At 40.3% G+C, this 24,629-nt stretch overlaps 1 protein-coding gene across 10 annotated transcripts in view; it reads right to left on the reverse strand.

The window, feature by feature from the left end:
- FRMD4B (FERM domain containing 4B) overlaps positions 1-24,629 on the reverse strand; it is a 335,945-nt gene that overhangs the window by 60,144 nt on the left and 251,172 nt on the right. For all 10 annotated transcript variants that reach the window (XM_067755160.1, XM_067755168.1, XM_067755163.1 and 7 more), the window contains 2 exons: positions 9,740-9,796; positions 8,916-8,938 (listed from right to left, as the gene is read on the reverse strand). In XM_067755160.1, coding sequence (XP_067611261.1) covers positions 8,916-8,938; positions 9,740-9,796 — 80 coding nt within the window. The remainder of the gene's footprint in view (positions 1-8,915; positions 8,939-9,739; positions 9,797-24,629) is intronic.

The following is a 24,629-nucleotide window of genomic DNA, read 5'->3' on the forward strand; positions in this document are numbered from 1 at the left end:
AGGGAAGGGCTTTAAGCCTTGGTTTGGGAAGTTTCCGTTAGGCCAAGTGGGTAGTGTTCCATGAATCTTACATTCATTTTGAAAAAGGATGCAGTGCAGGAGATCTCTAGGTCACTGTGCTAAGCTCTGAGTTTTTTAACAAGACAAAATAACATTCAAAAAAATTCTGACATAAGCACTATATCTTCATTTTCAATAAATGAAAACACGCTGACATGCAAAGAAGGAAAATTGTAAACATTTCTATCCCCACCATCCCGAGACAACTGTTAGTCATGACAATAGTACCAGCTTAATTTTTTTTACCCCTACCATAAACCAGGCAGGGCACAATGCACTATTAACACTGTATTGCACATCTGAACGCTGCTAAGCGAGTAGATCTTAAACGTCCTCATCACAAGGAAAAAAAAAGTTTTGTAGCTATGTATGGTGTTGGATGTTAACCAGACTTATTGCGGTGATCATTTTGCAATATATACAAATACTGAATCATTATGCTCTATACCTGAAACTAATATAATATTACATACCTCAAAAAAAAACATATCTCAATAAAAAAAATTTTTTTATAAAAGAACTGTAATTATTCCCACTTACAGATGGGAAACTGCAGCTTGGAGATGTTCAGTAACTCAGCTAAGATTATTCACCAGTGAGAAGTGGGCTCTGGAATCCAGTTCAGCTTTGCCTAACTTCAGAATCTACTCTACAACAGTCTATGTGGTAGAGAGATCTGTAGGTGTGCAGAAAGAATACACTAGAACTTCTTTCTTTTTTTTTTTTTGGCTGTACCACGTGGCTTGCAGGATCTTAGTTCCCCGACCAGGGATGGAACCCTGGCCCTAGCAGTGAAAGCGCTGAGTCCTAACCACTGGACTGCCAGGGAACTCCCAATACTAGAACTTCTAATGATATTTATTTTTATTCATTCTTGGAACATGTTACTCTATCTCTTTCCTTTTGATACATTACTCTTTTGACAATAGTTTATAATGTATGTGATGTCAATATAGTTCTACATGTACATAACTATATAATTAAGTAAATAATTAAAAGTATATGCATATTGAGAATGAAAGGGGCTGTATGAACAAAAAAATTGAGGGGCTCCTGCACGATGCTACAACTTAAGGACCAGTTTTTATATCTGTATCATGTATTTGAACATATTGGTATATATAATTTTTTTATAAAAATGGATAATATATATATGCTTTTTTCCTACTTCCTATATTGTAATCATTTTTCCATGTCAATAAATATTCACCTACAACAATATTTTAATGTAAGTATTGGGCTCCTCAAGGATTAATTTTGGTAAGTAAGATCTGATGATGTAGAACAAGGATCTGATATCCATCCTCAAGTCCTATGCCTTCACCCCACCCCCACTCCAATGAACAGGAGAATATACTTAACTATCTGGAAGCCAGGGATTCTTCTTAAAAATGCATCTCTCTTCCCAAAAGAACTGAAATCAGGGTCTCAAAGAGATGTTTACCTATTTTTGTTCATATCAGCATTACTCATAAGAGTCCAAAAGTGGAAGTACCCCAAGTATCCATCCATGGATGAATGGCTAAACGAAGTGGTATATACATACAATGGAATATTAGCCTTCAAGTACAGGCAATTCTGACACACACTACAACATGGATGAACCCTGAGGACACCATGCTGAGTGAAAGAAGCCAGTGACAAAAAAACAAATACTGGGGCTTCCCTGGTGGCGCAGTGGGTGACAGTCCACCTGCCGATGCGGGGGACACGGGTTCGTGCCCCGGTCTGGGAGGATCCCACGTGCCGCGGAGCGGCTGGGCCCGTGAGCCATGGCCGCTGAGCCTGCGCGTCCGGAGCCTGTGCTCCGCAACGGGAGAGGCCACAAGAGTGAGAGGCCCGCGTACCGCAAAAAAAAAAAAAAAAACAAATACTGCATGATTTCACTTCCATAAGGCACCCAGAAAAGGCAGATTCATAGAGACGGAAAGTAGAATGGTGGCTGTTAGAGGCTGGGGGCGGAGGGAGAGGGGTTATCACTCAATGGGCACAGAGTTTCCATTTTGCAAGATGACAGATCTTGGAGATGGATGCGGTGATGGTTGCACAGCAATGTGGATGTACTTAATGCCACTGAACTGTACACTTAAAAATGGCTAAGATGGTAAAACAACAACAGCAACATCATCTCAAATGCATCTCAGTATACTAGATGGGACTTAGTGGAACCAGACTCCCAAGTACTAAGTCTCCATTCTGTACCGGGCACCCTGCAAGGTGCTTGATCTCACTCAATCCTCACAACGAATCTCCGAAAGAAAAGGGACCTTAGGTTCAGATGGCTTTAAAACTGCCTCAAGGTCGCACCACTAGCAGATGAGGAGGGCTTGTTTCACTCAACCTCATGCCTGCCTGTCTGAGTCCAGGGCCCAGGCCTTTCTCCAGTGTCTCTTATAAAGGATGTAGAAGGACCGTGGCTCAGGAATAAAAGGAAGGCCGGAAACTCAGTCTGCCTCCATCACAGCCCTCGCTTGGTCCAATGCCTCTCACGTTGTAGGTATTAGGTGTTCAATCTACAGGAGTGAATAAGGTCGAGCAATGAGAAGAAGACAAGGTATTCCAAAGGCACTGCTGACTGCGTGCTCATTTCCGGCCTTCTCCCTCTTAAGCTATGTCCTCAAGTGACTAATATTAGCCTCGGGGCCACTCCAGTGATAACACCACTTACCATGGTAGAGTCCACTGCCTGCTGTCCTCACTGCCTTCTATCAGGGACAGCAAGGATCCATGGAGGCCTCCTGATACAAGTGTAAGACAAAATGGTAAATCTGAGATGGTCAGGGAGACCTGGGGACTGTAGGTCTGGTCCTGTCAACCTGAATTGTCATGGATATGTCACTTGTTAGTTCATCAGCTATGAAATGAGGGTTCCAATTCATAGTATTGGGCAGCCCTAACATTCTCTGCACAGAGCAGATGAAAAAGCACCCACTGTATGGGATGGATGATTCCTTCCAAATTCAGGGCTCTTCAGAAAAAGCAAGTTCAGAACTTGATGAATGTTTACCCCAAGAGTTACTGGAATTAAAATCGAGGGATGCAATAATCTGGCAAGGAGTACCAAGAAAAGGTCTGCCAAAACTGCTTATCTTGTAAAGGCATTTTAATACTGAGCTTTCAGCAAATAAATAATCCCCTGCTTCACAAAGTGAAGTCCATAGAACACTGCTCTGGCAGGAGACTCACACATCAGGGACAAATAAGTGTTGGAAACACTGTTTATGTGTCTACTTCTGGGAGACCCGCCACGCACATGAGCAGATTCGAACTTCATCGGAAAGAACTCTGTTTAGCTTTTAACCACGTATTTCCCACACTTATTTGTCTGTGGTTCCCTATGTGTTCTTATCTTGTTTGTTTATTCAACATAGCAACTCTACACATCTGGCCAAGCCATGGGGAAATGTTAAACCATAATATGGTAATATAAACATAATCCACACACAATCGCTTAATCTCACTTGTAACGTGGGAATAATATTCCACCAACCTCATGGATGGAGACAATGAGTTAATGTTTGTAAAACATGTTAAACAGCCTGACACGTAGAATTATTTACCAATCATTAAAAATAAATGAAATATTAATGCGCTGAACTGATTAATAAAAGAACCTATGTGTATCTTTAAGTCAAACCTTAAAATAGAGTCATGACACCAGGAGAGAGAAAAGCCATTTCTTAATAGGTTTTTCACAAAAGTGTTTTGCTGATTCATTACAGCCCTGGCCTGAAATCAGACAGAAACGTTAAATTTCTGTCAAGTCAGCCTTCTTTATTCTGCCAGCAAGGAAGGTAATGATTCTTACATTAAATACAAAAAAAGGAGATACAAAAAAGGAGACTCCTGACAAAGGTGGAGAGCATGAGGCGTGGAGTCCTAATTGGGCCACTCTCTAAGCCATGTGACCTAGACAGTCAACTACTTACTCCCTCCAAAGCTGATTCCCTCTCTGTAAAATGGGGATACCAGTAGCGCCTGTCATCACGGGATTGGTGGAAAGGTTAAACATATTAACAATAATAATAGTAATACCAAGTAATAGAGACAAAGAAACTGAGTTCCAGAGAGGTTAGTTACCCACAGTAATACAGCAAGTGCCTGGGCAATTAAATTCCAAAGCTCTTGTCTTCACTCCTGCCTCCCCATTGATGTGAATAAGGACATACTCAGCACAGCACCTAGCCCACGGGAGCTGCTATTTTTATCATTGTAACTGATTTTAAAGGTCCCGGAAATGGAATGATATTTTAGAGCTTCAAGTGCTCTAGAGGTGTAAGAGTAGAAGTTCTTTGAAGTCTTTGCTTGTTCCCCCCTCCCTTCATTAACTACTCTCAAGGCATCCAGAGAAGTTCCTCTCCCATGGGAAAACAGCTGTTCCCAGTAGCACAGCTGTAAATTGTGAATTATTCCTTCCCATTTGAAGCTAGGTGACAATATGCCTTCATGGTGACCCAGTACTGAATTGTAAATTGTAGTCACTCACTCTTTCTTATAAGCAAAAAGTGCCCTAGTCACATAGTTCCCTTAGTAATTTCCACCTTTCAGGATCTTAAAAAGAAAAGAAAATGCTTTGCTTTTACAAACTCATTTGCGGCTGGCTCAGTGATGAAACCTTGCCTCCTTGCCGTGTCAGCTTTCAGGAATCCTGTGTTTGTCTGTGTTGTGTTACCCGAGTAGCTTGTTATCTTTGCAGCTTAAGGGCTGACTTGGAAATTCAGGCTGTCAACTATTTAAAGAAAAAAGTCCCCATGCCACTATTTTAATTAACTTTCAGAGAGCAAGGTTTCCTACTGGTCATGATAATGTTGACTTAAAATACTCAAGGAAACAGGGCAGGAAACAAAATAGGGGAGGACTGTTGTTTTTAAAGGCATTCTAGGAAGAAGAGTTTGAGCAAAGCCATAAAGGCGAAATAGTGAAAGCATGTGAAGAAAAGAGAAGAGAGGCAGGAACAGATATTAAGGTGTATGAGCAGTAGAGTGTGGGAGGTTAAAATGTATAATGCAGATTATGGGGGACCTTGAATGCCAAGTTAGGGTTTTGGAAGATGGGTGTCTGTGCAATGAGAAACTGTAAGAGGTGTCTGGAAGTCAACAACAATGATCGCATTTATCTCTTAGTAAGATACCAGGGGGTTATGTGCAGGTGGTAGTATACAACGGAATCAGAACAGATCTGGGAACTTACTGGCTATGTGACATAGTCTCTTTGGCCCTAAAATTTCCATCTATTAATTTGTTAAATGGTGATGATAACAACTGTGGTGGGAATTGAATGAAATCAGGCATTGACTTTTAAAATAATGTCACAGAAAGCAGGCAAAGAAACAACACACACACACACACACACACACATCCTTTTACAGTCAGGCTGAGTGGAGGAGACTAAGGGCTGAGAAAGCCAGCGTTCTGATAAAGACAAGGAAAGAAGGGAGGTGTCTGACAGATGGACAAGAAGGTGGGAGGGAAAAGAGAAAATCCTTAGAGATGATTCAAGAGAGAATGGTGGTTACTCAAGGGGAGACATTGGAGGAGGAGTTGGTCTGGGGGCTGGGATGGTGGCGGGTTCAGCTTTGGAAATTCTAAATTTGAGAAAGAAGACCATATTCACGAGGAGTGGGTGGACCACAGCAGCCTCAAGAATTAGGTGTTCAATCACTGTTTTAATTGAAAAAGCCACATTGCCCTGGTCTAGGAGGGTAATAATTGGGGACTTTTTCTGATCCACAATCAAACCTCAGTGACGTTCTAAAAGCTAAGAGCTGCAGCCACTGACATGTAAACAAACAGAGAAGTGGAATTCAGAACTGCCACGGAGGTAGCTCTTGATAGAAAGTCAAATTTCTCTGGAAGGAAGGCCCCTGCCTAAGTACCTCTGCATCCTAGTTGCCTAGATGGGTGCGGACCCATTTCAGGCATTTAGGAGACGTCACTGGATAAAGCTATGAAGTTTGTATAATTTTAGTTTAGTGGTATCAAGAATGCATAAATTCCATTTCAGCGCTTCATACTTTGCCTCCTTTGAGGAATTTCCCTTTGCTTGTTCGCCACCTGAGAAACATCACTTAAGAAAATAATCACAGGGACTTCCCTGGAGGTCCAGTGGTTGAGACTTCACCTTCCAATGCAGGGGGTGCGGGTTCGATCCCTGGTTGGGGAGCTAAGATCCCACATGCCTCAGGGTCAAAAAACCAAAACATAAAACAGAAGCAATATTGTAACAAGCTCAAAAGGGACTTTAACAAATGGTCCAAATCAAAAACTCTTTAAAAAAAAAAAATCACAGACAACCCCAATCCCAACTACACAAAGATGTTCATCAAAGCATTATTTATATCAGCAAAAAATGGGAAACAATTCATATTTAAGACAACAGGGGAGTGATAAATTATGTCCATCAATTTGATGGAATATGAAAGTGGAGACTGCAGGAACCGTTCTAAGTACTTTGTATATATTAATTCATTTGGTCATCATAGCAATTCTGTGGGGTGTATACTGTTAGTATAAGTCCCATTTTACAGATGAGGAAACTGAGGCGTGGTGAGTTTAAATAACTTGTTCAAGATTATATAGGTAATAACTGGCAGACCTGGGATTTGGGTGAGGCTTTCTGGTTCTAGCGTCTTTACTCTGATCACTACACCACACCGCTGCATGGTATTTTTAAATTTTTGGCCTGATTTTCTTAAATTAGTTTTATAATAGAACTTTGGAGGAAAAATATACCCTCTCCATTCAGGGGAGGAGGAGATCAGATAGGGAAGGGGTGGTGACAGTCAACCAGAATTCTGCTTCATTATATACCCAGTGACAAAAGTTCACATTTCCTATTCTTTCTTTCACCCTCATCAATAATAACTAATGCTCGTAAAACAAACTGTCATCTACAAAGTCCTTAAACATCATTCGTAGCCTCAAAACTACCCTGCCAAGTCCCATTTTCCTTAATCCCAATTTACAGATGAGAAAACTGAGGCTGAGAACGGACAGAGGGCATTCAGGGTCACGGTGCTAGTTTCTTGATTCCTAGTCCCAAGCTCCTTCTACTACTCAGTGTGGTTTAGACAATTCCAGAACAGTGTCCTCCATTTCTTTAGTCTAGTAATCACTCAGGAAACCACCAGGAACACACTGAAATTAAGGAAAAGGATTGGTTTGTGCTTGGCCAGACTGACTCACCAACCTTGAAATCCTAGGGCTAAAACGTCTGTACTACCCAAGGACCGTTCCTTCTAAGCCTTCTCCTGCCATAGGCAAGCGATCTTCCCTAAGGAAGGTTTGTGGAATCAATCTTTCTCTTTGATTCTTTCCCCTGACACGTGATTACAGCTTCTTCAGACCCTACTACATCTCAAAAGCCTCTTCAGAGGTTGCCAAGAGATGGGACAGGATGATAATGATGAGGGCAATAATGATACTATAATAGTTAATAATAATAGCCAAAGCGTATAGAGAGCTTGCTACATGCCAGATACCGCCCTGGGTAATGTTTACATACAATTAATCTCACAACAGACCTACAAAGGAGGTACCATTTTCCTGATGAGGAAATGAAGCTCAGAAGGTGTCCATCACACGCCTGACCGGGAGAAAGTGGGGGAGGAAGGGTTAGCGGTTCACAGACCGCAGAGGCTGAGCTGTTGGCTCAGAAGCCCTCATTTATAAATCAACTTCAGACTCACCCCCTACACGATGGAATTCCTCACATATCTGATCTTCCTAGGAAACATGGCTCCTCCAGGGAAGACAACAGTGGAGAACACAGCCGCTCTTGATGTTAATGACCTAGAGACTAATTTATCCTCTTTTCATGCTCTGACATTTTCTTTTAATTAAAAAAAGTTCGGTGTTCATTGATCTTTATGAGTCCTTCAAAGCATATTTCCTAACCTAAAATTTTTTAAAAAATAATATAGCACAAAACAGAGCTAAAAGGAGAGTGTGGTGAGTGGATCATGGCGTGCTAAGTGGAAGCCTCAGTCATTCTACCGCATTAAATGGGCAGATGTGGAAAGTGCTTGGAGTTTCTGAGGTGAAGCATGACTCCATGAGTGGACGTTTTCAAGCTTGGAAGGCATTACTTGGTTATCAGCCTGTTCAGCACACTAGTCAAAGCCTTGGCTGGGAATGAGTACTAGTTGATCTGTAAATAATCTACAGGTAAAGGTTAACCAGCAGTGGAATATTAACACTGTAGAGGCGAGGCTTTGTGGGTCGTTGGCCTGTGAGCTGCTTCGAATTGGAGGTCTTGCCTCCACCTTTAACCCTTTCTACTACCCCCACGCAACTATTGCATTAAAAGAACAGAATGGAGCAGATAGAGGGTGAATTCAAATATAAACACTCTCTGACGATTTGGCCAGTTAGGCAGTTAGAACCAGTAAGTGCCTTGGTGGCAACAATACAACTGTTAGGTCAAATATATGAAGGGTGAGGCCCCTTTAGGGCAGCTGCAAAAAGAAAGCCCCTATTAATCCCTTAACTAAGCAGCTGATGGATTTAATCTTTTTGTGCTTATGGTATAATTCTTTAAACACAGGATTATTATAAATTTAAAGAATCAGCACGGGCTACCCAAGTTTTTTATAGATTTCTTCGTCTTGCTCACAGATGATGGAAAATAGAACTTTGGAGGACTTCTGAGTACAATCTGCTGTCACTCTGGCTTGCAAAGCTTCATTCCCGGATTCATTCACAAAAAGAATAGGTCTCTATTTGAAGAGGAAAGAGACCTCAGTCTCTCGCCTGGGGATCTACTTTCTTTTGCTTTGCATCCATTGTTATTTAAAATAGCATTAAAAGATTCAGCTAGGGTTATTTTGCATAGTAATATTCGAAAAGGAACCATACCTGGTGTAATCCCCTTTGGCTTCCTGAAATAAAAAACAAATATAGATGATCAATTTGTATTGATGGTGATTAAGCTAAAAGAATTGTACTCCTGATCATTTTCCCCTCTTAAAATGCCTGAGTTTTGTTTTGAAAACTTTTTCACAAGGAACACCTTCCCTACATATGACCCTGGAGAAGAATGTGGCATTTAAGAAATCGTTATTACCCAATAATTATTTCTTGTTTTTAACAGAAGAGACAAATCTATCTGAAAAAGCATAGATGATTATTTCTCCTTTAATGTTCTGAAGATCACGAGATAAAGGCCTGTCCTTCGGAGCAGCACACTTTTTAGTCTGGCCTCAGACTGTTTAAACCATGACACAGGTAAATCAACACATGCCATTTGTTTTCTTTTTCTAAACCAGCATGGAACACACTGCTTTTTCAGCTACATGTGCCTTTAAGAATTAAAGGGCTCTTTAACTCCACCTCAAGAAAAAGTATACAAAAGTTACTAAATTTAAATGCAAATTACAGCTGTTGTAACAACTGCAGCCTCCCAAATTCAAGCCACCGGGAGCTCTTTGCCAGCAATACGGTCTTAACTCTTCTTCCTCAGTGAAGTCTAAGTTTCATTTTCTTCTGAGACATATCACACTCTCGCTCATGCAATCCACACTAAAACAGAAAACAGTGGCTCACATCTTATACTGGCAAACAACCATAAGGCTTTAAAAAGCCGTCAGCCACTGGCCCATGCAAAAGATTCAGAAGGGCAGGCAGTTCACAAAACCCAACAAACAAAAGGAGCGGGTAAGAGGCAGTTTGTCAGTTCTTACCTGTAAAATAAGCGCCGCTAACCTGAAGATAGTTTCGCTGTCTACTTCGATTTGCCCCTGTCGGTGGAAAAGGAAAGCATCACTGAACACAGGCTGCCCTAGGTCGTAGCAAATGGCTGTGGAGTTGGGGAAGCTGTCACAGCTTGGTACCTTCAGTTTAGGATTGAACGCAGATCATACCATTGCAGGGGGAAGGGAGGGGGGCGTGGAGAGACGTATCCAGGGTTAAGGGGAAGCCACATTGTGTGTGTGTGTGTGTGAGAGAGAGAGAGAGAGAGGGCGCGCGCGCCAGCACTTTAATTAGCTGTGGGAAATTGTGTTTTGAGAGCAGTATTCTGGAAGGAACACACATGACTTTGAAACTGAAAATTCAGACAGCTTCTAAATGAATAATTTTTACCTCTCTAAGTTCATTTTGAAGCTCTGCTTTTCTTAGATTAGTTTGCTCAGTGTTTTCCTGTGTCATAGCAGTTATTTTGGTACATACACAATGCAAATATTATAAAAAATATAAGTTCTACTTCTGTGTCAATGAGACATTATTGAATTAATATTTATACTCTTGTAGAGAAAATGTAAGCCTTAAGAACAGGTTACAAGCCTTCCCTGGCGCAGTGGATAAGAATCTGCCTGTCAATGCAGGGGACACGGGTTCGATCCCTGGTCCGGGAAGATCCCGCATGCCATGGAGCAACTAAGCCCGTGCGCCAAAACTACTGAGCCCGTGTGCCTAGAGCCCGTGCTCCTCAACAAGAGAAGCCACCGCAATGAGAAGCCCGTGCACCGCAACGAAGAGTAGCCCCCTGCTCGCTGCAACTAGAGAAAGCCCACGCACATCAATGAAGACCCAATGCAGCCAAAAACAAATAAATTAATTAAAAATTAAAAAAAGAACCAGTTACAGAAAATGCTTGAGATAAAAATTCTGTTGCTTTATACTGAAGTTTGATGAACCCTAATTTATCATTTTTCCATGATTTTATTTTATTTTTTCTATTTTTTAACATTTTAATTCCCAGAAGGAAATCTGGTACTCACTCGACCCTCCCCACCACCACTTTATTTATTTATTTTTAATATTTTATTTATTTATTTTTGGCTGCGTTGGGTCTTCGTTGCTGTGCACAGGCTTTCTCTAGTTGCGGCGAGCGGAGGCTACTCTTCATTGCGGTGCGCAGGCTTCTCATTGTGGTGGCTTCTCTTGTTGCGGAGCACGGGCTCTAGGCGCACGGGCTTCAGTAGTTGTGGCTCACGGGCTCTAGAGCACAGGCTCAGTAGTTGTGGTGCACAGGCTTAGTTGCTCCACGTAATGTGGGATCTTCCCGGACCAGGGACGGAAACCCATGTCCCCTGCATTGGCAGATGGATTCTTAACCATTGCACCACCAGGGAAGCCCTCCACTATTTTATTTTTTCCGCCTTTAAGATCCCAAAGAAAAATAGGAGTTTGAGGCTGTAACTAACAGGAATACTTCTTCAGGTGCCTGGTACGGATGCATAACTGTGTCGGGGTATTGCCTCTATCAATAACACTCACATGCACCTTCATTTATTTTGTTAAATGTGATGACATATGTAAATACCATTATTGCATTATGTGATAAATTACAACATTGAGTAGTAGAGCAGGGTCTTTATTAAAAAAATTTTTTTTTGGTGAGATGCTAGCTTATAAGCATTAACACATGCTAAAACAATTCCATATAACCCCCTCCTTGCATAAATCCTATATAATTAGTACTTGAAAGTGCATAGTGTTTAAGAACATGGGTCTGGAAATTGCCCTACACTTTTTTTTCTTTCTTCTTTCTACCTGTTGAATCTGAGCTAGAGAGTTTTCTAATTATACCAAGTGCATCAGTGGTGAGTAATTAAGCAGTTTTAAAGTAAATGCACACTATGTAGGTTTATAGAAGCAGTTAGCTCAGTGAGAATTTCTGGAAGGTTTATGCTTTTCTCTCAAGTGGCCAAGTGATTTGATCGGGCTTCTCAAAAAAACAACAAGAACAACAAAAAAAAAACCCAAAACTAATAACAATAATTCTTTTAGAAGCCATAAAATAAAATAAACAAACCCCAAACCTGGGATATTACAATGTCAACAGTGATAATTACCTGTTTCCCTTATATTTCATCCTCCAACAACTAAGTATCCCTTCTGAAACCTGAGGCAGTGGATCTGCTTCAAAGTTTTTCGCTTCAAAAGCTGACAGGCCCAGAGCCTTGGAATTCAAAGCTCGCCTATAATCTCTAGAAACAGATTATAAAATCAAAGAGAAGCCAGGTTGATTGCAGAAATCAATTGCCCTCTGTCTTTCAGGCAAGAGACAGTCGTTTTCTAATCTGGTGAAAGATGATGAAGCAGTTAATCCAACAGGTGAGGTGGGTGTTGATCGAGATTAAATTTTAGAAAAGCTAAATTCCTTATCTTCAAAGAAATAGAAACTCATGTGGGGCATGGGGGTGAGGGCTTCACAGGGGAACTCAAGAACATGTTTGAGTTTAAATTAGACCTGAACTCGTTAAAGTCAAATCTGTCTTAAAATCAGAGAGAAGAGGGGAAGTGCGTTAGTTCAAATATTTTTTTAAAAAAACTGAAGATGAATAAAGTATATTGAAAATTATTGCCAACTCCTCTGACACCCTGGGACCCCTTTGCGTCCTCAGAACCTTAGATGAGTCACTGGAACAATATTTTAGACACCAACTTTTCAGTTTAGTAAATTAAAAGACCTCAAACAGATACTCTTAAGGAAGTTGCCAAATATTTCTCTACATTGGAAGGGTCACCAAATATTAAAAATGCTGAAATGAGGAGCTAAAGCATGCAAAGTACCAGGCTCAGACAGCTCCAGGGGAGAGGGCAGGCAAATACGAAGCTTGCCTGTGGACTTCTTCACCTACACCAGTGGCCCCGACACAATTCTGGTGGAGGAAGGCCATGGTGGGACGGAACAGTAGGGCCTTTGAGAAATCTCGTTCCAGGAAGAGAGGAAAATGAGTGGTTTGGCAAAGCCCCACATTCTTTTACACATCTTAGGCCCCACCTCACCTTTCAGTTAACCACTCTTCTGGAAATACAAGGCAACATATTTTAAGTTCTAAAACTGACTGTCAAGGTTACCTGACTTGTGCGTGGAGTTCACCAAACAATGGATTCATCAAGAAAATACTGTTTTGCCTGGTTCTCAGCGATTTCATATGGTGAAATTTAATTAAGACTTGTACAGAACTCTGGAGTTTCATGTCTGAAGGGTAAAACTTCTTTAGAAACTGCAGTCTGCTCTTGGATAGAACATTTCCTTTACTTACAACCATGGCAACCGAGGTAACCTTATAGGTACTGGGAAAGCTAACACTTGAGAAAGGGATCACCTCAAAGGCAGAGGTAATGGGATCCTTCAGTGGGTTTCCATGATTGTCAAGGATAAACAAAGAGAAGCAGAGGAGTGAAGCAGGGGATGTGGCTGAATGCACAGAGGTAACGTGAAACAGTATCAAGTGCTGGTGCTATACTCCCAAAGCTCATTTAACAGGATTATGGATCCAATCACGAGGTCACTGGGTTCAGGCTCCACCTTCGACATCTCACTTTTGGTCCTTGACTTGTTGGCTCAGTTGGCCAAGACATCATGCTAATGAGGTGACCTCTAGGTTTTGACTCCCAAGTAGGAAAGCAGAATAAAAGAAAGTTTTAGAACTTGAAAGGGACTTTTGTGAAAATATGACTCCTATGATTTTACAGATGATGGCACTGAGGGCCAGGGGCAAGAAGTGAACTACTCAATCCTGCAGCACATGTTGACTCTGGACTCTTTCGACTTTACCGTGCTTTAGTTAACGCCAGTGCAAATCTCACCAGGAATGTCCTAAAGGCATGCTTTTGGTAAAAATTGGAATCAGGTTAAGATCAGAAAAATGCCTCCAAATGCCACCTCCACTCTTGGTAGGATAGTATGTCACCATCAAACATACACACTCACATAGAATGGGAAAACTATTTCTGAAGACCCATTCTGCATTTTCTGTATTGATGTATTGATAGTACTCCTATTCTGCACTATAGCAATGAACATTCATAACTTGGTCACAAATACTTCAGATGGAGAACTACTTGACAAAACGTTGAGAAACCTCCATTTGTTTCCAAGTCTACTACTAATCATCTATTTAAGGGTTAAGTCTACCAAAAAACAAAACAAAAACAACCTGTAGGACACCAACAAATAAATGTAGAAGAAATGAAAGAGATAAAAAGAATTACAATTTGCAACAGTCATAGTACTAATTGATTCAGGCAGTACTTTTCAATAAGTAAAAGCTATTGGGTGAAAGTTAGATGAGAAACAGAATATTTACATAATCACAAAGGATCTCTCCATAGGGGAGAATTAATTACAAAGGGGAAATGGTAACTTTTCAATGGTGAAACCCGACAGATACCATCTTAACCAAGGGATGAGATATCACCAATAACTGGGAAGACCAGCATCATGTGCCTTCTGATACGTTCTGAGAAGGATATAACTTCATCTACATACAGTGCTGTGCTGCTAAATGTAAATGTTTCACAACCAGAAATGCGGGAGGGGGTACAAGCTCTGATGTGTAGCATTTGTTGATTTCCATGGTGTGAACATTCCCACCATGGCTGATTTCAAGCTACCAGTATGACATTACAGAACATGGAGCTGGGAAGAGATGTGACAACTGGCTCTCATAGATGGTACTAACTGGTTCTAGCACACCGCTGGGTAGTATTCCTGCCAAAAATACACCACTAGATCTAATCATGAGAAACCTTGAGACAAAAATCTGGCCCATACTCTTCAAAAATGTCTGTGTGATGAATGCCAGAGGAAGGCTGAGGAACTGTTTGAAAGCAAAGGAGACTAAAGAGTTATAACAACTAAATGCAGTCTGTTATCCTGGATCAAGAGGAAAAGTTGTTATAAAGGCACTACTGATACAACTGGATTGCATATTAGGCAACAGTATAGGTTCAATGTTAAATGTTCTGAATGTGATCATTGTATGGGTCTGTAAGAGATGTCCGTTATCCTAAGAAAGATACCGTGAAACATTTAGGGGTAAACAGTGTAACTTACTCTCAAATGGTTCAGAAAAAAATTACACACATTTGGAGGTGGGGGAGATAGAGAGAGCACCAGTACAAGTGTGGAAAATGTCAACAACTGGTGAAGTTGGTTTGATAGACATACATTTTGTGTGTGTCTGTGTGTGTGCTATTCTTGCAACTCTTTTGTAAGTTTGAAATTATTTCAAAAAAAAAGCTTGTTAAAAAATTGATGTATTTTCCGGGAGGGTTGGATATCTATTTGTCTCGACTGCCTCGTACCCCAACCCCCTTTCTGAACAGAATATCCCATTCTTTTGGAGAATTGCTTCTCTCCTTACTGGATCTCATGGAAATACAATCATCCTTCTGTGGGCAAGTGATGGAAGAGGGTTCAAAGACCTTCCTAGGGATTTTCCAAATTAGAACTAAGGGAAGAAAGCTCTCTCCCTCTGGAGGTGACATTGGGAAGATGTGAACCAGAGACAATCAGTGACTACAGATGGACAGAAAGGGGCTTCTTAACATTGGTGGTCAACTGTGTCCACTGCTGAGCTGGGCCAGACTTCAAAGTCTGGTTAAAGTTCAAAAATTGTCGAGAACGATGCCTTGGATGCTGCTTCTATGCTCTCACCTCAGTTTACCAGTAAGCCTGCAAACAGTGCAAAGAACCAATGGGATAAGGACACAAATGAGTGAGTTGATACAGCTCCTGGGAGCCTCTCTAACACCTTCTGTGGACACATCTACATGGAAGGAAGACTCTGCCAGGCCAGAGAAGCCCAGAGCGATGGGCTGACTAGTTTTTATACAATTTGGCTGGGGGAGAGGCCGCATCAACACTTAATACCTACCTACCGTCTAACAAGGCAGCTCTTGCTAGGCCATAGAAACATACTTCCCTGGGCAATTTCCTATTTTCTAGGGGTTATCATGCCCCTAGAAGGCCAGGCCATAATTACTACACCTGCACACCCTCCTCCCCCTAGGTAAATAAGCCAGTACTTTCTCCTTTCCCATCCAAGCTAGCTGTGAGAGGCAGTGTTCATGGAGGATGGTCTCAGTGAATACTACACGTTCGTTCTTTCAGAGCAGCATTTTGCAACCTCACTACAGTTGACATTTTGAGTTAGATAATTCCTTACTGGGGGGAGGGGCTGTCCTGTGCACTATAGGGTAGTAAACAGCATTCCTGGCCTCTGCTCACTAGAGTCTAGTAGCAGCCTCCTCACCAGCTGTGACAACCAAAAATGTCTCCAGAGATGGCCAAAGGGCTCCTTTTGGCACCCCAATTGAGAACCATTGCTCTAGATTCACTCAGTTTATTCTTGGATTAAGCTAGAATCATCAGAAACCTACAAAACGGAGCCATAAGGTTTCCCGAGGTAAAACTCCTTTTTTGGTATGATTTATTTATTTTATTTTTAAATTTATTTTTGGCTGCTTTGGGTCTTCGTTGCTGCACGCAGGCTTTCTCTAGTTGCGGCAAGCGGGGGCTACTCTTCATTGCAGTGTGCAGGCTTCTCATTGTGGTGGCTTCTCTTGTTGCAGAGCACAGGCTCTAGGCACATGAGCTTTAGTAGTTGTGGCTCGTGGGCTCAGTAGTTGTGGCTCGTGGGCTCTAGAGCACAGGCTCAGTAGTTGTGGCGCATGGGCTTAGCTGCTCCACGGCATGTGGGATCTTCCTAGACCAGGGATTGAACCCGTGTCCTCCGCATTGGCAGGCGGATTCTTAACCACTGTGCCACCAGGGAAGCCCAAAACTGCCTTTTAGAAACTGTGTTCTGGCATCACTCCCCTGGCTTATGTTGAGAAACAACATAAGAAACAACCCTCAGAAACTCATTATTTTAATAACTTTAGGTGTGTTGTTCAGGACATAGTTCATTACCTCATATAATATCACTTTACAAGGACACATGGGAGCAGTTTCTGATTTTTAGGACCAGTGATGACTGTTCCTTCCAGCAGCTGCTTTGTTTTTACCTTAATGACCACTGTGCGTTATGTAAGTGATCATAACTTCCTCTGAGCTTTGGCTCTTAAGAGAAGTTGAATTTCAAATTTGTGGGCTAAATGCTTTATACTCACCATGCTTAATTTTTTAAAAAAATATTTATTTATTTATTTGGCTGTGTCGGGTCTTAGTTGCGGCACGCGGGCTTAGTTGCCTCACGGCATGTGGGATCTTAGATCCCAGACCAAGGATCGAACCTGCATCCCCTGCATTGGAAGGAAGATTCCTAATCACTGGACCACCAGGGGAGTTCCATGCTGAATGTTTTATACTAAGCTTAACCTTGGCAGCATCTAATTATTTCCGCCTTTATTTTCTCACAAATAATTCTGATTTCATCAGTTAACATATTTTAGTGGTTTTTTCCCTTTTTATTGACGTATATACAGTAAAATGCACAACTCTTACTGTGCAGCTCGATGACTTTGATGTGTGTATATACTCATATAACCATCACCTGAATCAAGATATCAAATATGCTTACTAATTTTTCATCTTAGGGAAAGGTATATATGTTTATAAACCACATCATATCAAAAAAATTATTTTTGCTAATAAGAAAGGTACAAAATAATACTGCAAAATTGTTTCAGTTTGCCGTTTTTTGATTACTAACCAACTTGAGTATTTCCCTTGCAATTGCCTATTATTTGCTATTGCCTATCTGTGAAATGACCCTTTGTTCACTTATCTACTTGAGAGTTTATGTTCAACTTGAGTTACCAATATTAATGCTTTGTCTTGTTTATGGGGCAGAAATTGTGTCCTTCAATCTCATCCCCTCTGATGTGCTCTCTCCTCCTGTGAAGTCAGATTGGACTTGGCCCTCCCACATTGGAAGAATCTATGGGGCCCTGAGTAAGTAATTTTTTGTGAAACTCACTCAGTTCCTCCTCTGCAAAATGGGGAATGATAATATTGAATTTACTGAGTTGTTTAGAGCATAAAGTATAAAATATAAAGCACCTACCATGAAGGGTAGCCCCCAAAGGCTCTCAATGTTATTCTCTCTGCACTGTTTACCATGCTGCTTCTTACATCCTTATATATCATTATATATATGGTTCTCTACTTTGTTCTGGGACACGGTTCAATTTTTGTGTAGTTCCATAACATTTAATCATTCTTCCTTTGTAATATGTCTCAGTATCTGATATGACAAAGGCTTTAACTTTCCATAATAATATTTGCCATTCTTTTCCATTTATGTTTTTAAAGAAATTTTAAAAATAATCTTGTCAAGTTTTTAAAAAGATATAGTAATTTGCCTTCCTCTTTGGAACCATAATAAGTATCTACTGAAATTGCTCTACAGTGATCATAAAGTTTTATGATATACCATGAAGATCACACACATTCTGGTTTAGGATTAATAATTTTTTTTTGTATTTTCCAACATAAATAGGTCACTTTTTTCATTCTGTTAATCTGGTTATCATTGTGTAGGATATTATTTTTAGTGTATTTAACTTGTATTCAACTTCTTCACCAAAGCCAATAATGCCAATAAACTTTAGTTAGTTTATTTCCATTTCCTAGGCATCTAGCGAAATTGTCTCCAAATAATATTTTGGTGCAGTTCTTTTCAATGTATGGCGGTATAACTGATTGCACTGAATAAAGTAGACATTTTACTTAACACATCAAAACAGCACTCCTCCCATACACTGCTGGTGGACCAACTTAAGTTACTTCTGGACTAACTTTTTGGCAAGGTCCACTAAAGTGTAACATACACATGCACTATGACCCAGCAATTTTGCTCCTAGGTATACACCTAATAGATATGTTTACAGATGTCCACTAAAGGGCAGGCACTTGGATCCTCATGGCAGCACGACTTATAATAACCAAATACTGCAAAGCTACCCAAATGCCCATTTATGTAAATGAACTGTGGTATACTCATATTCTGGACTACTATTCAGCAGGGAAAATGAATAAGCTGGCTGTAACGACACACAACATGAATGAATCTCAAAAACATAATTTGAGCAAAAGAAACCATATATTAAAAAAGCATATACTGTATAACTTCAGTTCTATAAAATACAAAGTCAGCCCAAACTAATAAATACTATTAAAAGTCATGGTAGTGGGGGGATTAATGACTGGAAGAACATGCTAGGGGCTTCTCAGGTGCTGGTAATGTTTTGTTTCCTTGATAGTGGTACTAGCTGCACAGATGTGTTCAATCTGTGAAAGTTCATTGAGCTGCACAATTACATTATATACACTTTTCCATGTGTATACTTCAATATAAAGTTAAGAAAAAAAAACAAAACACAGAACCACTGATCTTCCCTCAGCCTTTCCCATCTTACTTAATGTCAGTTTCATCCTAAGTTGCTTAGGTCCAAGATCTCCATGGTACCACTGGGCACAGAGTCGGGCAGTGCGCAACCTGTGCAACTGTATTTGGTGACCCTGTTTGCACCTTCTAATGCAGTATAACCTTATTTATCTTCTTTATTGTCTTTATCCCTATCTACCATCACCTCTGCCTAATAGGTAAGCTCCTTAGGGCATGGGTTTTTACCTATTTTGACCCTAGCTATATCTCCAGGACCACTTGGCACACATCAGGTACTCAAAACATTTCTAGAATATCAACTAAAAGAGTAGTGAAGCAAAATGTCGATGGGTGTATTATTATCTTTCCTTTTTAAAAAGGGAATGCTTCTTAGTTTCTCGATTCACTATACGGTTGATTTGCCTTGATTTTCAACTCAGAATAAGGAATCCTAGCTTTCTGAACTATGAGAACATAGCTCAGGCTTTATCAGCTATGGGAACTGTTAGCATAGTACCTAGTTATCAAGGATATATATATATATATATGCAAGAATATATATATATGCAAACTTATCAAAAAATCTTTTACTTTTCTGGCATCACTTTCTAAAAATGTAAAAGGAAAATAATATATCTGTCCCCCAACTTCACAGAGTTTTGAGAAAAAAAAAGAAAAATGAGCTATAAAGATGCTTTCAGGGCTTCCCTGGTGGCGCAGTGGTTCAGAGTCCGCCTGCCGATGCAGGGGACACGGGTTCTTGCCCCGGTCGCGGAAGATCCCACATGCCGCAGAGCGGCTGGGCCCATGAGCCATGGCCGCTGAGCCTGTGCTTCCGGGGCCTGTGCTCCAGAACGGGAGGGGCCACAACAGTGAGAGGCCCGCGTACCACAAAAAAAAAAAAAAGATGCTTTCAAAAACTAAAAAGCATTACAAGAAGAGCAAACAAGTACAGGTGTTTTGTGGGTGTGTATCACAGTTTCAAAGATATAAGCAGTAGGATCAAAGTATCTGGACAGACTGCTTCTCAGAAACTTGATCACAATGAACATGGGAACAAAGAGAAAGTTTATGAATTAGTGTTTGGTTGTGGGAGGATAATACAAGTGAATATACAGACATGGAAATGAGAAAGAAGGGAAAATGAATCAGATCATCTTTTCTCAAGGTGGAGCCCAGGTATGGTTTGTGCAATGCATGTTTCTTTTTGGTGGACAGGTGGTGCATATTTTTGTTCTTGAGATGAGGTTCCAACTAGTTTACATAGAAACCAGACCTTGGTTTCTAGATAGCATTCTCCACTGAAAGGAAAAACGGCTGATTCCAAGGCGATGGTAGTGGGAGCCTTTAGAGCATCAAAATGAATGAGAGAAGGGATTATAATATATTGAATAAAAAGAAATCCATGAGTCCATGTTGATAATAAAAACCATTTTTTTAAAAAGATGGAGAAGAAGGGAAAATTATTCTTTACCCATGAATGCTAAGAAATGTTGAAGGTGATAGAATTAGCAAATCACCATTTACAATCACCATATACCACAGTACTAACTGGCTTAGCCAAGATCACCACTGGAGACCAAGACCATTGGATCAAAGACTGTTGGGAAACAGGATGGTCAAACAGTCTCAAAGTGTTGACTCCAGACAAGTTGTTAATTACAAAGTGGAAAAGATGAAAAGAAATCTGGTAGATACCACCTTAACCAAAAACAAAGCTTACTAACGTTGCAAGCCTCCCTGTGAGACACACTGAGGAGGACCCAACATCACTTATGTAGTATTCTTGCCACAAGGAAATTATATTAGACTAGTGGCTCTGAAACGTCTGTGTATAGCAGAGTTACCCGAAAGCCACTGAAGAATAGAGAGACCCAGACTCACTGAAGTGGTATAGGGTGAAACGGGGCAGGTTGTGGGTCTCTGTAGTTTCACCAAGTTCCCTAACGATTCTAAGATGTGGCCAACACAATACATGTCTGGAATCACTGAATTAGACTAGACAAATCCATATTTCACAAATTGAGAGACCTTCTACAAGGCAAATGGCCTATACTCTTGAAAAATACCAATGTAAGAAAAGCCAAGGAAAGACTGGACATCTGTTTCCCATTATGGAGACTATAGAGTCATGACAACTAAAACCAATGTGTGATCCTAAATGGATCCTGGCCCAGAAAAGGAAAACAAACAAACAAACAAATACCAAACTAACTCAAAAGCTAATTATTGAGACAATATGATATTAATCTCATAAAACTCTAAACTGCACATGGGCAGAGATCCAAGTCACCACTGTGCACACAGCACACTAGTGTAGCACATAGTGGACATTCAATAAATATTTTTAAATGAATTAGTCTATACTTTAAAAAAAATACCAAACCTTTTGATAACAAGGTTCTACCAGACGATGCTACAAAAATACCATCAGAACTGTGAGTCTTCCTCCACCCAATTCTTTTTACTTCGCCCCTATTCTGAGATCTGGAGGCTCGGCTTTATTTCTTTTGATCCCAGGAAGAATGGTATTGTCACGTGGCCAAATATCAGTGACACTGGCTCCACCATTCTGCCAGTATCTGAAACCTTGTAATAAACTCTTGCACCAACATGGTTGCAAAGCAAGGGGCTGAATGTTTATGAGACTGCTCTGAAAATGAGAGGTTTGGTGATCTACAGCCAAGTCGTTAAGCGATGCAAGACGGGGAGCCTAAATAGGTCAGGTTCCACTAATAAGCATGGAGGTTCCAAGGCACCCACATCTGATAAATAGGAGGTGAGACAATTGGAGAACAGATGAATAACTGTCAGTAGACACTGAGAACCCAGCTCTCTCCTTTTGTACTTACCTGTATGCATTATTAGATTACATACACAGCAGAATTTAATGACAGCATTCTAATTGCTTAAATGTACCCTGGCACTAATTTACGATTATAATTTGAATTTGTAGCAGTGGAGTGTCCTGAAGAAAAACTAGTCATATTAAAAAAACCCAAAAAGTGCAAGGGGCTTGCAAGATAATCAAGGATGATTAGAGGGAGAAAAGGATGAATCATGAGAAAGAAGAGAAAGTTACGGTCATGATGTTAAAATGAATCTTCTGAATAAAGAAGCACTGCTAAAGTTAGTATCCTAGCCTAACATCCGAGATGCTTTTTGCATCTAGGAGTAAATATGCAATGATACTTTTATTTTTAGGACTATTGTACATCCATTTGATTGGGCCTCCTGTTTTTCATTTTTTTCCAATAGGGTATATATACCACATTTAAAATGTTTTCACCAACATTCTCCTTTTATGCCATAATGGTGGTTATTTATGCCCAAGTACTTCTTATAAATGAGAACATCGTATAATAGTCCTCTTGGGAATTTTGGAAGAATATTATCAATAACAACAGCAATAAAAACGAGAACATTTAAGTGCTAACTATCTGTTCCAAGAGGCTGACATATATTAATTCATTGAATCCTCAGGACAACCTTATGAGGAGGTATTATTACCTCACTTCACAGGTGAGGACTGAAATTAGGAGATTACAGTAGATTACTGCTTAAGGCCACCTACCCTCTTAGTGGTGCTACCAGGAATCAAGCTGGGACCACTTCTCCATAGTGCCCCAACTCTTTGCCATGTCATGCACTGAGCCATATTTTGGTCTCTCCAAGGAGTGAACAAAACAATCTTGGTTGGTGTCCAACACCCATGAAATACTTACTGACTTCACTTCAGCTGGGAGGTAAACTGTACTCTTATAGCATATATTGCATGTGTTCTTAGTAAATTTAAATTGTAACTATTTGTGGCCAATTCAACAGGTTTAGCTGAAATGGGTAACTTGGTCTATTTCCCAATGAATCTATATTGTAAAACATTAATATTAGGCCTCCTTAATTACGAAATGGCAGTCTTCCATTCAATTTCTTCTTTCTGAAAAATATAAAGGTAGCTTTTCAAACCTCCTCCTTAGGCCTCTTAAGCATGTGTAACACGCCAGAAAGGCAAATGACATGTGCCTCTAGTATGGGTTGAAAAAACAGATGACAAATAGATGGTAGATGATAGATGGACAGGTAAATGGATGGATGTACAGAGAGAGAGAGTGGGTGTGGGTAAATTAGTTTTTAAAAGTTTCTTTGCCATGTTCCTTTTGAAATATAAGATTTGAATCTTCAAGGATGTCCACTTAAGCATTTTCAAAAGCAGAAAACATACGAAGAAATTTGATTTCTATAATAAATTGAGAAAATATCTTCCAGAGTTTTCTCATCCTTTCCTAGATTTTAAAATATTGTATTTTCAGCTGAATTGACCATCTACCTCGTCCTCCCTCCATCCAAGCATTTATCATACTATGTTTATGACTTTTTTTGGAGTGACAATTTAGCTGTAACGATATTCCGATAGCCTCTTTCTGAGATGATGGTCTACCAAAAGTATCAGCACTGGGTTTAAATGTTTTAAGGTAATTCATGTTAAATGGCACCAGTATGAAATACAAATATTCCAGTTGGGTGTTTAGTGGCTCTGTTCAACGTATTCAACAAATATTTGAGTGCCTTCTTGTGCTGGCAATACATCAATGAACAAATAATTCATTCTTTGTAAATTTACTCCGGGTAGTGCCAACTAGAGTGCATTTTCCTTGTTCTCTAAGACCATGTCCTTTTGCCCTTCGGTGGGCCTTGATTTTTTCATCTGAAGACCCAACAACTTCCCCTTTAGCACCTCAGGGAGGTGGTAAAGGCAACCGAAACAGCACAGGGGACAGGTCCCTGAGGATTACAACTGGCATGTGTTATAAGCTATTATTATGAAAACTCTGATTCTCACACATGCACAAGGCAGCACAGATCTAAATGCTCATGGTTTAAGACACACATCATTTCAATATCAGGAAAACATAGAAGGAAAACCACATGACACAGGGAAAGGTGAAGTACTGATTATGAAACTCTCAATAGCCCTTTAAAACATGGCATTCGATTTCTTTGTTCCACATGGATTGGCTAGTCTTCAAACCAACTCTGATGTTCAGCTTAGTGACTTCACTGTGTAAGTATCTATGGCTACTTATTACCAGAAAGCACGCTCACCTCTGTATAGACAGAACTTACAGCCTGCAAAATTCAATTTCTGTTACTGGCCCTTTAAATAATTTCAGCATCTTGAAATGAGTTTGAGGATTAAAATACACACACATACACACACATTCACGTAGACGAACACTCTCAAATCCCCAATACTAAAACTCTGCCAGGTTAGCAGATATACTGAATATATTTTATCCTTGGTAAGCATTCAAACTGTCGGTTGTTGCACTACATGGAATAATTCCAGGACAAGAACCATGAATGTGGTGCTGACAGTAATGGATTGGTTACAGAGGAATATGCTTCATGTTGTATTAGTTTAAATCGAGCTGAGACTAATTCCTCTCTTTTAAGGCACTGTAAACAGGGATAATAATAGGTCTTACCATGAACGTGTACTTTT

This window comes from Pseudorca crassidens, chromosome 10 (genome assembly GCF_039906515.1).
Source record: "Pseudorca crassidens isolate mPseCra1 chromosome 10, mPseCra1.hap1, whole genome shotgun sequence".
Taxonomy (NCBI): domain Eukaryota; kingdom Metazoa; phylum Chordata; class Mammalia; order Artiodactyla; family Delphinidae; genus Pseudorca; species Pseudorca crassidens.